Source organism: Harpia harpyja, chromosome 16, assembly GCF_026419915.1.
Source record: "Harpia harpyja isolate bHarHar1 chromosome 16, bHarHar1 primary haplotype, whole genome shotgun sequence".
In the NCBI taxonomy this organism is placed as follows: domain Eukaryota; kingdom Metazoa; phylum Chordata; class Aves; order Accipitriformes; family Accipitridae; genus Harpia; species Harpia harpyja.
In genome coordinates, this window is record NC_068955.1 from 17,166,809 (window position 1) to 17,181,107 (window position 14,299).

Here is a 14,299-nt window from a genome sequence, read left to right on the forward strand (position 1 = left end):
TGCAGTTTAGTCATCCCACAGATAGCCTTTTCTTACCACTTCAAATGCATATGGAAACATTTATTTATTTTTTCCATGAGCCTAGGGATTCCAAAAGCCTTTGATATATCATGCTTAACATACTCTGTGGGATGAAATGAATGACAGAAGAGGTTCCTGAAGTAATGAAACATGTCACCAGTTTAGTCCTAACATCTCTGCCCACAAGTGATGAATGCCTTTGTTTTCCCAAACTGTCTGGTACTTATTTTGCTTTGGGGATTTCTCTATTCAGTTCTTCATGGGAGTCTTAATTTTTACCTATATCCTTTTCCCTGCACTGGCAAATTCATAGATTTCTTTGTATGCTGGATGCAACTTCCGTGTTTCAGATGTTCCTTGGTTTCTCAATGTTCCTTGGTTGAGGAAAGACGAAGTGTCTGATGCCATCTCCTATCATTATTATGTGTGTGAAAGTTGATAGCAATTGACAATTTAAAGAGAATCAAGAGCTTCAGTGGGTTTTTTCCTTATTAAAGGAATGGGCTTGATTCTGACTTGAAAAACACTTGAGTGTAGAGTTCCAGGCTTTATTAGTGCACTTGGAATAACTGTGAGAGCATATTTATGCACACACTGAGTGTAAAAGGATGTTTTTAAGTGCCTTACATGTACTTCTCGATGTATTTAACCTCTTTTGTGGACTTCTTCATGAGAGGTAACTACCTTCCTTGAATGACACAAGTAAGGATATATGATGTTTGTTATGGGTCTGTCCTCAACTCCCTATCACAATAATTCTCCTCCCCGCCAGCTTCTTCCAGCTCTTGCATTGCATGAATACTTTGTGGTCTCTCAACACATCCAGTAAGTAATGTGATTTGTCCAGACAAAGAAGTGGTGTATATGTTAGAGTGCTAACACCTCTTGATTGTCCTGCTGCTCTGCAATTGATAAAGGACTCTGCTTATCATTATTTTTGCACAGGAGGGACACTAATGTGAGTCAATCCACTTTATCTGGTTCCTGATTTGTACAGAATGTGCAGGAAGTCTGTTTTTGAGACCTCTGCAGCAGTGTCAGTTGTGACTGTAAATGATGCGTAGACAGGCAGCCCAGTCACATAAGGTGAATCTTCAGAGTTCATGCAGAGTGATGCGCTGTTGTTAACATCCCTCTTCCCCAGCCAAAATGAGTGAACCAGCAAACCCTTTATTAACCTGGTTTCTGTTTGCTAGCTGCCTGTACTCAGGGAAGGTGGTGATGGCAGCATATAGCGTGTGATATGGGCCAGGGCTATGGGGAGCCCTGTTTATGAGCAGTGTGAGAGATGCTGAAACTTGCAGGAAAAATTAACTAATTTATGGAAGACTATTTGCTGCCATATGCAGTTGGCATGGAGGCCTCGGGTACCTCAAAACTGCTTGGTTGGATGGTGCTTTTAAACTGAAAGTTATGACGTATAAAATGGTCGCAGTGTAGTTCACACACACAGGTGACTTACTGGTTTAGAACAAAGGTGAACACTGAGATAAATAACGCTCTTGCTTGTGATATTTCCAGAGCTGAAGCCAGTTTGGGTTTTGTGAGGAAACTTGCTCCTGCCACTTGTGTTGCAGTTGGTCTTCACTTATTCCCCGAACTTCAGTATCTGGGATGATCACTTGACTGTATTTCAGAACTGCAGATTTTGCCCATAGGGTTTAATATTTATAAGTTCAACTTGTAATTTCCATTCCATTACTCTTAATTTGGACAAGTCATAGTATTGCATGATTTTCTCCACTGGAGAAAACTCTTTGAAATGGTTCCTGAATTGTAGTTTCACATGATTGACAACCCTTTCCCTTGGCTTTGTTCTAAGCTAGCATACTTAGAAATACAGGATGCCCGCAGGTAAGCAGAGGAATGAGACTAGTATTTGGAGTATGAAAGTTTAAGACAGTAAAAATGATGCTGTTTTCCTTTTGTGTGGAGCTGAATAAAATTCAAAAGCCACAAGCTGTGGAACTAGCTCTGTGTTCCACAAGACTGTCATTTTATTTTGACCCCTCCCTTAGCACCTGAGAAACTGCAGCCTATTTTCTCTATAATTAACCACCTTAACTTTTCTACCAAGTCTCAAAGAAAACATCTCAGTCAGTAAGAGGACCTGTACCGCTGGCAAAATGCTATGTTTTTTAATACATAGGGTGATATTTTATGGAGAAAGGAATTGCAATGCATCCAACTCTCACTTTATGACTTGATAAATGCTAGTTTGGGGAATTTTCTGTAGCTTGTTTGGTAGGAATATATGCAGAATGCCATGGCCTCATTTGGAAGAGCACGGCATTACCAGTCGCACTGGCTTTACCAGTTTATTTGTGCTGAAAGTTGATATCATTTGAAAGCTTTTCTAGAGCAGACAGTGTTTGATAATATGACTTGATCCTGAAAGCTAGGTTTCGTATTTTTGCCTCTAGAAATCATATAAACTTAGAATTGACACCAAATCGAAGAGATGTTAGTCAAAACTCTGGCCAATAGATAACCAAATAGAATAAAAGAACGAACCTTTTTGTAGCAGATTAAGATTTACTATGTCCAGTAAAGGAAGCCTCATTACTGCCTCACAACCATCCACAGATGGTGTAAGGCAAGGTGTGTTTATCTTCAAGACTGCATTTAACAGAACACCCTCGTTGCTCATGGAGCTATGGTATCTCTCCATCTGGCCATGTTCAACTTCAGCACTACCCTGAGTGCTTCTGGCCTGCCTCGTACTACTTTGGCTGATTGAAGCAAGTGTATAAACATACACAGATGAAGTATAACCAGCAGAAAATATCTTCAGAAATTACAATTGTACTGCTGGCTTCCTCCTTGCTTAATGCTTGGGAGGTGCTGGGCTCGGGAAGTCAAGAGCCAGCTTCAGAAACTGAAATACAGAAGGGAACTTTAGTAACAAAAAGTAGAGATCAAGTGATGGTGGGGAGAGGAACTACTGGAGGACCAGTACAGGGTGGTACGGGGTAGCAAGGCTGTGTTCTGTGCAGGCAGAACGTTAGCCTGCTAGCAAGGTATTTCATTATCTAGAAATTAGTTGGCGTTAGGATCTGTTAATACGGAGTTATTCATTGCAGATGACGTTTAGAGCAGATTTTGAGTCAGAGGGCACAGATACCACCCTGAATTTAAAGGAGAGTTGAACAGTGAGTACTAAAATTTGGATCAGTAGTTTGGGTGCACGCTTAGTCAATGGTGACCTCCAAGCCTCGCACAGAAACAGTATTACCACTCTTACTCTTGAGATGATAGTGGTGTGTCGCTACCAAGGGTATGTTGTTACTGTTCTGGTTTCTATGATTATTTTGGTTATGTATGCACACAGGGTTTTTTTAAGTGTTTCCAAACATCTAACCTACTAACAACCGTAAATATCTATCAGCCTTTCCTAGTTGTTTTTACTGTGAAACAGGGAGAAATTTAAAATTTAAATGCTTGAGATTAAAAATGTAAAAGGAATGCTGTATTCTCAAACATTAGTCTATGCTAGGACCTTTGTGAAACAAAATTATTTTCAAATTGTCTATTAAAAGGGTTTAGATAAATGTTCATAAAGATCATTGTGTAACAGCCCATCATAGGGTTCACTATGTGTCCACCCTCCAAAAAAGCATGTAGCCACAGAGTCTGTAGGAGGCTGGGGTGAAGGCAGCTGCCATTGCATGTGTCCTAGACTACAGCTTTTGGGGTCCTGGTAACACTTTAATTTCCTGTTTCTCCTACCACAAAACCCAGTTTGCCCAGAATACTTCCCCCTGTTCACAGAGGGTCTCTACCACAGAGCCCACCACCCCAGAGAATGCAGTGTGCAAGGTTATACTGGTGACAGTCCCCAAGACAAACTTCCTTCCTCCCCTCTTCAGGGCAGGGGCTTCTCTGGGCTGGTGGGGTTGGGGACACAGCGCCTAGGATACTGTCAGCCTCGCATGTACGGTGCAGAGTAGGGCCGGGGGCTTGGAGGTGACGTGCCAGGTCGCTGCTGCTGTTTCACATATCCTGCCCTGCAAACACCCTCCTGGAGGTCAGCAGCTTTTGCACAAATATGGGCCTTGGGGCAGGGTAGGACCAAGCAAAGTAAGACACCAGGAAGGAGGAAAGACAGTTCTCACCATATCTTCCATTCACAGAGAGCCAGTCCGTGGCAAGTTTGGCATCCTACCCTCTCACCCATTCAAGGTCCCATAACCCTTTCCCCCTTGCCCTGGGGTTCACAAAGCCCCAGCTGTCATTTGCTAGGGGCTGAGCACCAGCCTGGCTATTTCCACCACTCCCACTGCTGCTGCAGCCATGGGACACTCTCCTCCTAAGTGCCAAGCTATGGTTTCTGCTTCTGGACAGGCTTTCACAATGCTGGGTACAAGACGCTGTTGTGAATCCACCTAGCTGGGATTCTCAAGTGCAAGAAAGACCAATATGTAATGATCTTAGCATCCTATGGCAGAAAAAGATAAGGTCAGTCTCTCTTATTTAAGCTGAGTTGTCTGTTAATGCCTCCTTTCTGAAACTTAGTTGCATTGAATGTGGACAGCTGGAAAATAAAGTATCTGCTTGACATTATACATCAGCCTCTGATATGGAGAACATCATGTCTTAATAAGCAATATTTAAAAATAACCAAATGCTGATTCATTGAGAAAGCTCAAAGGGCCAAAAAGCAGATCTTCAATGTGTGTAAGTTATTGTAAATCTGCTGAACTACAGCAACATGTCCTGGCAGAGGGCCTGTGCTGCTGCTTGAAAAAAGTGTATCTCAGGTTCTGCCTTGTTAGTGGACTGTGCAGAAACAGCTTAAAATCTAAAACTGTTCTTTTAGGAGTTCCGCTAGTGGTACTATGACCTTCTTTTCCATAAAACAGCTAACACCTTTGCAGGGATGCAGATTTATTTTGAACTTGCCTCACAGCACTTCTTCAGTATTATTCACAAAACAAGCAACATCCAAAAGGTAATGACTGCTGTCACTAACTACCATCACGATTGTTTGCAGAACTTCATTACTGAAGAGGTACTGTACTTGCTGGGCAAGCGATGTATAGCACGTACTGGAATCTGCAGTGCCAATTCTTGAGGGACTGATCCTGAGCGGTCCAGTTGCGTGGCTTTCCTTTGAGGCTGTGGTAGTCTCCAAACTGAACACTGAAATTGCAAGGTCATTCATTGTGTCACAGACAGCAACTTCAGCACAGAAGCAGAATGGCATCAGTAGACAATACATATGATGGAAAAACTTGATAAAGGTTGTTCTAAACCTAATTATTTTCTGCTATGCCTGTACCAGCCACAACCTTTGTTCTTGATTACTGTCTGCCTCACGCCTCATTGAGCAAGGGAGGAAAAAATTGTATGAGCTTTCTTGAAGAGATCTTAACTACTTGTAGAAGCATGCTGCTATCATGTTTGGTCTGTTCTGTTATGATCTAGCAGTTTTCTGGTGGGTTATGGGGATAGGACTAGCATTTGTCTCCATTCACCTAGCTGAATCCACCGTGTTTTCCACTGAATTGGCTATCAGACTTGCACAGTCCACTTTCCAAAAGGCAGTTTTCTGGTATCTTTACTGTGTGGTAGGGAGGCTTAAAAAGTAAGAGATAGATTAATGTAGGGAAAGAAGTTCATTCCAGATTTTTGTTTACATACTTGTAACTCCATAAAGTGGCAAATCAGTTGTGATACTGTCAACATAGAGGGAAGAAATCCCCGTAATATCTATGTATGCTTTTGTACCTGAGATTACTTCTCTGTTATCGCACACAGCCAGATTACATTCAAAACTCGTATTACTTTAGTGAAAGAAGAAATAGAAAGGGGGACAGTAGTTGAGAACTGTCTGGTGCTGTCAGCCGTTAGAAGCGATCTGCTGGAGGAACGTTTGTTCATCTCCCACATGGGCTCTGTAATGTTTTTCTGCAGACTTCATTTTTCCAGTGCAGGAAATGGCAGGCATACTCCAGGATACGCACCTGCCAAGCGGGTGCCCCAGGAGCAGCGCGTGGGGAACCTGCAAGACCTCTGTTCTCCGGCCACAAGCGCCCCGTGTGGTATACCCTTGCCTGTCGTCTTGAAGAAGGCGGCTAAGCGGGCTCCCAGATAGCTGTAAGGTTGTTTTTTTTCCACAGATTTCGGCCTTTTTTAGAGGCTGCGGCCTGGCTGGCAGGTTGGTGTCTACCGTGACAGGTGGAAATGGCACGCCGCCGAGCGCTCTTTGCATTCACCTGCCGCGGTAAGGTACTGAAACGTGTATGTGACCTCCGGCTCGCAGACCCATTAGAAGGAAAATAAAAAAAAAATAAGGATTTTGTTTGTTTGTTTTTTGTTGGTTTGTTTTTTACGGTTCCCCCGGAGAAGAGAGCCGCTGAACGCCGAGGCAGCCGCCCCGAGGCAGGGCAGCGCCCTGAGGGAGAGGGCGGGCGCTCCGCGCAAGGGCTGTTGGGAGGCGGCACGACACGGCGCCGCCGCCGCCGCCGCCGCCGCCGCCGCCGCCGCCATGGAGTTCTCGGAGGAGGCGCTGAAGAAGCGGCTGGGCAAGGTGCGCGCGCCCGGAAGGGAGGGGGCGCGCGGGCCCCTCCCGCCGTGGAGCCGCCGCCGCGGCGCGCCGGGCTGGGGGGAGGGTTGTGGAAAACGCCGGTTTCTTAGGCGGGGGGGAGGGAAGGAAGGGAGCGGCTCACCTGAAGCGGGAGAGGAGGGAGCGGGCCGCGCCAGGGATGCAGCGCCTGGCGGCCCCCGGTCGGCAAGAGTTCCCGCGAGTCAAAATCTGAGGTGCTGGGCGGGGAAGGGCAGCGCTGAGGATGTTGTGCCGCCCAGCCACCCTCCCCTCCCCTGCGGGCAGCGCGGAGCCGTCTTTAATGTCGCGATCATCGCTTGTAAAAGACGTCTGTCCCGTTCGAGGTGCAGGGTTAACGTTGCCGTACTGCAGCCGAGTTTAAAGTTGCCCCACGCATCGTTTTATTCCCGTGGTTCAGGACACAGACAGACGTGTGAGGTGCTGCACGCCGCTGAAACCTTACTCGGCGTGGAGAGTTGCCCATGTCCTCGGGGATTTGTCGTGACAATCCCTGCGTTCGTATCGCCACGCTTTAGAAACACTGATTTGCTTTCATAGCATCGCTCTGAGGTAAAGGCGTTTTAATTTCCATATGAGAAACTGAGGTATGCGTATTTAAATTTTGGGCGTGCCAAATAATTTTAGGTACCTAATGAGAAAGGTCTGTATCTGACTCACCTCATAAATCTTCTGATCTTTGGAAAAGAACAGAATATTCAATAGGAATGCCTCATCTTGCATTACAAATAAGAAGGGGGTCAGCTGGGGAAAGATGGCTTTGCTTTCACAACCAGATGTATCAGCACTTTTGAAAATGAGTTAAGTTGTGGACACGTTCCTAATTTGAGCACCTTTGATTTTATTTTTTTTATAACTGCTTGACTTTGCAGTATCCTGTAAGCCCAAATGTGGAGAAGCTGACTAAAAGGTGTTTCCTTTCAGCAGCTTTGTGTTTTCTTGTATGAAGTGGAAAACAGTCATACCATCCACGTAGCTGTAGTATTGCTGCTGTTTCTGGTGGGTGCCTTACTGAAGAGAGTGTAGATTTTAGCTACTACTTCATGACAAGTATTCCAGTGCAGTGAGCAGCTCTTTAAGCCATTGTCAGGCCACAGTTGTGTTTGCTTAGGCGAGGGTTCCAGGACAACTCCTGACTTCCTAAAATGAGAAGCAGATACTCTAAAGTAGGAAATGGAAAATAGTCTTGATAACTTTAAGATGTGGGAGGATGCAAATCTCTTGGAAGTTCAGATATCAGACTGGCTGGGGACAGTCTAAATGAAGCAGCAGTGATTCATTCTTGCTTATAATTACTTTCAGATCACATTTCAAGCATCAGTACTTCTGTTAATCTGTGGGCAGGTTTACTGTAGGTGGGAAAGAGGGATGCGTTATTTTGTTTGAATTTTCTCAGCTCTCAAGGACAGCTTAAACATGGGAAAAAATTCCTAAAGGCTAATTACTTAACACATTTAATATGTTTATGGCAATCAACATCTTAGGAAACTCTTCTAAAATGTGTGCAGGTAGATCTGAGTTTTTAGTAGTCACTCTATCAGTAATAAGACAGCTTCTTTTTTCTAAGGGGTTTATATTTTTATATTGGTTTTGATTATTGTGTGTGCAGAGGTGCGCAGAGGAGACTAAATTTTATTAAGCCTCTGCTCACACAGTTGTAAAGAGGAAGGAATGGTATATAAGGAGTGATGTTCAGAATTTGAGTTCTATTCTAGCAACAGCAGACCTGCGATACCTTTAAGGCTTTTTTTTATCAATTTTTTTGATAATTTATTTCACACCAAAACCATTTATAATACTACAAGTAATTATTACCTTCCCCTTTTTGTGTTTCTACTTTCTCTTGGTTCCTTTTCCCTATCTGTGGTAATGAAAGAAAAAGACTTTGAAATGAAACATTTTTTTTCTGATTTTTTTTTCTCCACCTTTTCCAGTATAAGTTCAGAGACCTGACCATAGAAGAACTAAAGAATGTTAACAAGACCTACCCAAACTTCACGTTCTCCATGAACACATACAGTAAGAAGTGATATAGTTACTTTGAACTAATTGTGATTCTTACTTGTCATAGGTTCAGATTGTGTATAATAGAATCTAGTGTATCTTTCAGTTGTGTTCCTATCTTTATTTTGACTTGCAGTAAAATTTCTCATGCCATGTGACTATTTTTGAAAGTTCTTTCAGGAATGCATACATATAAAAACCTGACTCATTCACTAAATTTCATTTTATTTTAACTTGTCAGTAATTATAGAAGATTGATGTTATTTTAAATTCTTGATATGTAACAGCATTTTTCCCATATCCCATGACTGTATTGAAAGCACTTTGATGTCTTTAGCTTATCAAGTGTAACTTCCAGAATCTCTAGCCTGACTGAAAGTTGCTACAACACCAGAATTACCCAGGACAAGGGATTTTAAGACTAATGATGTGCTTAGTTGTACCAATGCAATTTTCATTAAGATTCCATTAAGGAATTATCTCAAAGGGGGAGGGGGGACCTTAGTAACATTTTAGCCTTGGTTCTTTCAGGAGCAATGTATTTGATTTCTAAAGAAAAATTAGCGTTGTATATTGGTAGTCGTGGATGGGATTGCCATGCCATATTTGAAAGGATTTATTATTATTATTTTTTTAAATCACATTTTTAATTTCAGCCTTCAAGGATGGATCCCAGAAGGAACTCCTGAATTTTAGTGGTACTGTTCCAGTGAAATACGGTAAGATAAGTCAAATATAATTTCCTTACCAGTTATGAATTTAATTGTAGAATGTGTTGGGTACTGCCCCTTAACAATATACTATGCAGCTTCTTTAAAGGTGGCTATAAAGTATTTTGCATGAATTGGCAGAAGCCACTTCTACTGCATAAACAAGTGCCTTTGTGCACTCATAGATGCTGAAATAAAGTGGTATTAGATAAGTCAATTAACTATTAAAAAAATCATGTAGTTTGAGACTGGGTAGGCAAACTCTTTGGTTCTATTGGAGGTTGCATGAACTCTACAAGCCCTATGCTTGTATAGGCAGTGCCCAAAAATAACTAGTTGGTAATTTTTTATTTTTAACTTAAAGCCTTTGAAGTCTGAGGTAAAGCTCTTAATAGATGCCTCTCTTCATCAGTTGTTGAGTCCTAAAATAAGTATGAAATGGGTAGCTGTAAGAGATTTCTCTGCCTAGAAAAGGCGGACACGTTGGCTGATAGAATACCCTGGGAAACAAAACAACAACAAAGCTTTATATTAAGAAGGACAATCGGTAGCATGTCAAGTTGATCCAGACAAGTCTGCTTTTATTAACTAGCCTAAGCAATGTAAATACTTTCCAGTGTGAATCTAGAAAGTGATCCATGAAGCTTTTTTTCTTTGATATTATGAAGTGTGAATCACATGCAAACGTGCCTGGTTTTTAGTGTCTCTTCTCAATGCGGAAGTTAGCAATGGCTTTTGTTTTGTGTTGAACAGGTAATTCCTATAACATACCTATTCATCTGTGGATTCTGGATTCTCATCCCTTTGCTCCCCCCATTTGCTTCTTGAAGCCGACTGTGAACATGGGCATTTTAGTGGGAAAGCATGTTGATGCTCGTGGCAGGATTTATTTGCCCTACCTGCAAAACTGGAGCCATGTAAGAGATGGAGTGGCTGATGGGAGGAAAGTATTTGGGAATAAAGCATGCTATCATATGGAGATCAATGGAGAGGAGTGGATAGAGTTTGGGGCTTTTTGTTTTCTGCATTTTTTGTTAATCTTAAGTATGTAATGATTGTGCAAAGAGAAGTAGAATGTTATGTCTCTTGAAATTACAGCTTTCAGACTGTCTGGAGTGATTGTAAAGGAAGTTATAAGTGATTGTAAGGAAAATTATTTTAAGCTGAAGAAAAAAGGGACTGACTTTTTTACAAAGCAGTAAAAGTCTCATGTGGACCCTTTGATACTTCTTCCTTTGTTGCTGTGAATAATGAATAATAATACTAGACCAATTGACTATCCCTCAACAAAGTTCAATGGAAGTTCCTACCTTTTGGGTATGTCTCTTTCAGCATGTCGTGGTTTAACCCCAGCCAGCAACTAAACACCACGCAGCTGCTCACTCACTCCCCCCCCACCCAGTGGGATGGGGGAGAAAATCGGGAAAAGAAGCAAAACCCGTGGGTTGAGATAAGAACGGTTTAATAGAACAGAAAAGAAGAAACTAATAATGATAATGATAACACCAATAAAATGACAACAGTAATAATGAAAGGATTGGAATGTACAAATGATGCGCAGTGCAATTGCTCACCACCCGCCAACCAACACCCAGCCAGTCCCCGAGCGGCGATTCCCCGCCCCCACTTCCCCGTTCCTATACTAGATGGGTCGTCACATGGTATGGAATACCCCGTTGGCCAGTTTGGGTCAGGTGCCCTGGCTGTGTCCTGTGCCAACTTCTTGTGCCCCTCCAGCTTTCTCGCTGGCTGGGCATGAGAAGCTGAAAAATCCTTGACTTTAGAATAAACACTACTGAGCAACAACCGAAAACATCAGTGTTATCAACATTCTTCACATACTGAACTCAAAACATAGCACTGTACCAGCTACTAGGAAGACAGTTAACTCTATCCCAGCTGAAACCAGGACACAGCAGAACTCTGAAACATTGGCATAGAGATTCAAAAGCCAAGGCTGTTGCTAAATGATTTTATGTACTGTATTAAATAACTTACTTAAATATGACTGTCAAGCCAGTAAAAATGATTTAATGAATGCTAGTTTTCTGAAATGGATGGGATATATTTTTCATTATTGGTCTAGAATTTCCCAGGCTTTTCCTTTACCTAAAATGTTAATGTAAGTGTTAAGGGTGTCAATATTTATAATTTGATTAAATTTTGTATAGCTGTGGTTCTTTACAAAATACTGCAGTTTACAGCTGATACTACTCTATGAAATAGTGAGTCAACTGTTTTATCTTCTCTATTGCTATATTTCAGCCTAAATCAACTGTCATTGGATTAATGAAGGAAATGATTGCAAAATTTGAGGAAGAACTCCCTTTGTATTCACTCTCATCTTCTGATGCAGCCAGGCAATCAGAACTTCTCTCCTACATTGCAAAGATTACTGAAGGTGTGGATGTTTTCATATATTTGTTTGTAATGTTCCTACACAATCCCTGTTTTATTTATTGCTGTTACTCGATATAACATAGATGCCTACACAATTTTAATATCTGAATTTTTGGTGTTTGCATGTCCACAGTGTTTGGTATTTCCTCTGTATAATCAAAAGTGCCTCTTTTTGAACTGAGAGCTCAGATTCTCTTTATTTGAATAAGCAGCTCATTTTGGATGTTTGCATTTAAACCTACTGTAAAATGCTGTAGACTTGGTACTACTCATTTGTTGGAAATAACTGCAGCAAAACCCTGTGTGAGATCTTGTGGAAGGGAAATGTGATTTTATTATAAACAAGTTGATTTTACCCAGTCACAGTCATTCATTCTCTCAGATCTCATTCACCCACATTCTCGGATCCGCAGTCGTAAGCCCTGAGACCCGCCTGAGCACAATCACTGGTGTGCAACACTGAGGACAAGGAGTGCTGGCTGTTGAGCCCATATGATGTCTCTTGGGCTCGTTTTGTTCAGTGGTGACAAGCTGATTTCGGACTTGTCTTTTACACCCTTTGGGAGTGGATGCTATTTGGCATTTTTTCCTCATTAATTTATCTCACCCATTGTAAGTCTTGGGCAAAATTCAGGAATTTCATGGTTCTCGTGTTTTCCTTATCTGGGTATTTTATGGCTTCAGTCCTGTTGTTGTTCATCCTGATGTATTTTCTTCAGGTTAGTCTTTTCTTCTTTTAGTGAAACCACAGATGGTGATCTGTGGCAACTAGTGCAAACCTTTCCCTTTAACCCTTTTCTGCTGTTTCTTCTGGTAATTGTGTACACATACATGCTTGTGAGCACACGTGTGTGTATGCACAATACACGTTTCTAGTCAGTCAATGTTTCTGTTACATATCTCTCTGCATTATAGTCAGAATGAGAATCGTTGTGTTACCAGTAGCATTAGCTAAACAACCTCAGATCGTTGTATTTTAATCAAATTCCATTTTGCATGTCTTTTCAAAATACAAAAAATTTTACAAATTTTATGACCATGGTATATATTCACACCTGTAACAGTAGCAAAGGGAGTATTGTTTGCACGGTCTTTAGTGTCTAGCTTCTTGCTATCGTTATGCTCATATTTTCCGTTTAGTGAAAAAATATTCCTATCCAGAGAGGAATATTTGTGTTTTACATCTTGCAAGTTGTGATGAATTTTTTGTGGTCAGGCTTGACCACTATTTTGAAGAAATTTATGTAATATGGTTTAACGCTGGCACAACCATGATCCTTTATGAAGCAGCAATACTTTTATTGATACAGTGTGGACTAGCACTTAAGTCTGTGGTTTTCTTTTAATTGTAGGAGAGACTGACATGAAATCAAAGAGTAAAATTGGTGGAGGCAAAAACGAAGGATGTTTTAACAAAATTACTGTTGTTGGAGCTGGAGATCTTGGCATTGCATGTGTGCTAGCAGTTGCAGCAAAGGTACATAATTATTATAAATAGCAACAGACCTGATCAATAGAGAGGTTTCCAACCTATTTCTTAGTGTATGACACGTAGAAATAACTCAGCAGTTTTAATAACCATGTCACTGCTTATTCTCTCTTTCAGTTCTCAGAGTCATTTCTCTCTTCAGTTAACTTATGGACACACAGAAGTGTTAAGTTTTTGCCTTGTTTTCTCAGTCAGCTTTTTAAATACAAAAGGTTGAATATTGAATTCACTTACTTTGAAAATCCTTAGTTAAAGGATTCTTGCCTGAGCGGTGGCCTCGTACACTTGGGATCTCCTAGTCCCCTGGAAAAAGATAGTCTGTAGATGGTCTGTACTTCATTACAGCTGTATGCTCAGAGACAACAGTAACATCAACATTTATAACTTCCTAGAGGTGGTTTTCTGAGTTTTTTGTTTGTTTCATAACGAGTCATTTTCCAATTAAATTCACTAAAGTAAATTAATTTTCTTGTGATTTGACAGTAATTTTGGTCAGTAATTTTGTTTGTTTTATACACAGTACAACAAACACTGGAATTGGAGGAATACTGGTTTTTATTCCTTATCCCCACAAGAACAAGTTTTGGTTTGTTTTATTGTTGATCTGCATTATTTTTATTCATACAGGGTGCTGCAGACAAGGTGGTTCTTTTGGATCTTTCTGACGGTGCAGCAAAAGGAGGGACCATGGACTTGGAGATCTTTGCTCTGCCAAATGTGGAGATCAGCAAAGGTATTAGATGTTGTTGCTGGAATGGGAGCGAGTACTGTACTGTGTGTGCTTGTGCTCATTTTAATGAGAGCAGGACATCTGGGGAGATATAGAGGCTCTGGCATATAGACCATCTTTTTAAAAAGATGTTATCTTTTCATAGCTTCTTGCTTTTCTTCATCTTTTCAGGGCAGAATTGGGAGGGGAAGGTTCAGCAAAGCTTGCATCGCTTTTATTTCGGGCTTTTTTCATTCTGTTTATAGAGGTAGAAGTATGTGAGTCTGTACTCCTCAGGTAAGAGGCTAATGCTGAAGTTGGACTTGCACAGAAATAGAGAGAAGCCAAGCTACTACTTCAGTGTCATAGGTAGAGAGGGTGAATGTTGTCCCTCAAACAGG

At 41.4% G+C, this 14,299-nt stretch overlaps 1 protein-coding gene across 5 annotated transcripts in view; it reads left to right on the forward strand.

Moving 5' to 3' along the window:
• Positions 1-6,487: 6,487 nt before the first annotated feature.
• The window catches only part of TSG101 (tumor susceptibility 101), a 45,808-nt gene continuing 37,996 nt past the window's right edge, over positions 6,488-14,299 (forward strand). For 2 of the 5 annotated variants that reach the window (XM_052810520.1, XM_052810526.1), the window contains exons 1-7: positions 6,488-6,553; positions 8,521-8,605; positions 9,247-9,309; positions 10,054-10,217; positions 11,566-11,701; positions 13,053-13,177; positions 13,817-13,922. In XM_052810520.1, the coding sequence (XP_052666480.1) occupies positions 6,512-6,553; positions 8,521-8,605; positions 9,247-9,309; positions 10,054-10,217; positions 11,566-11,701; positions 13,053-13,177; positions 13,817-13,922 (721 nt within the window). In that variant the 5' untranslated portion in view covers positions 6,488-6,511. The other 3 variants (XM_052810522.1, XM_052810521.1, XM_052810523.1) reach the window with 3 other exon arrangements.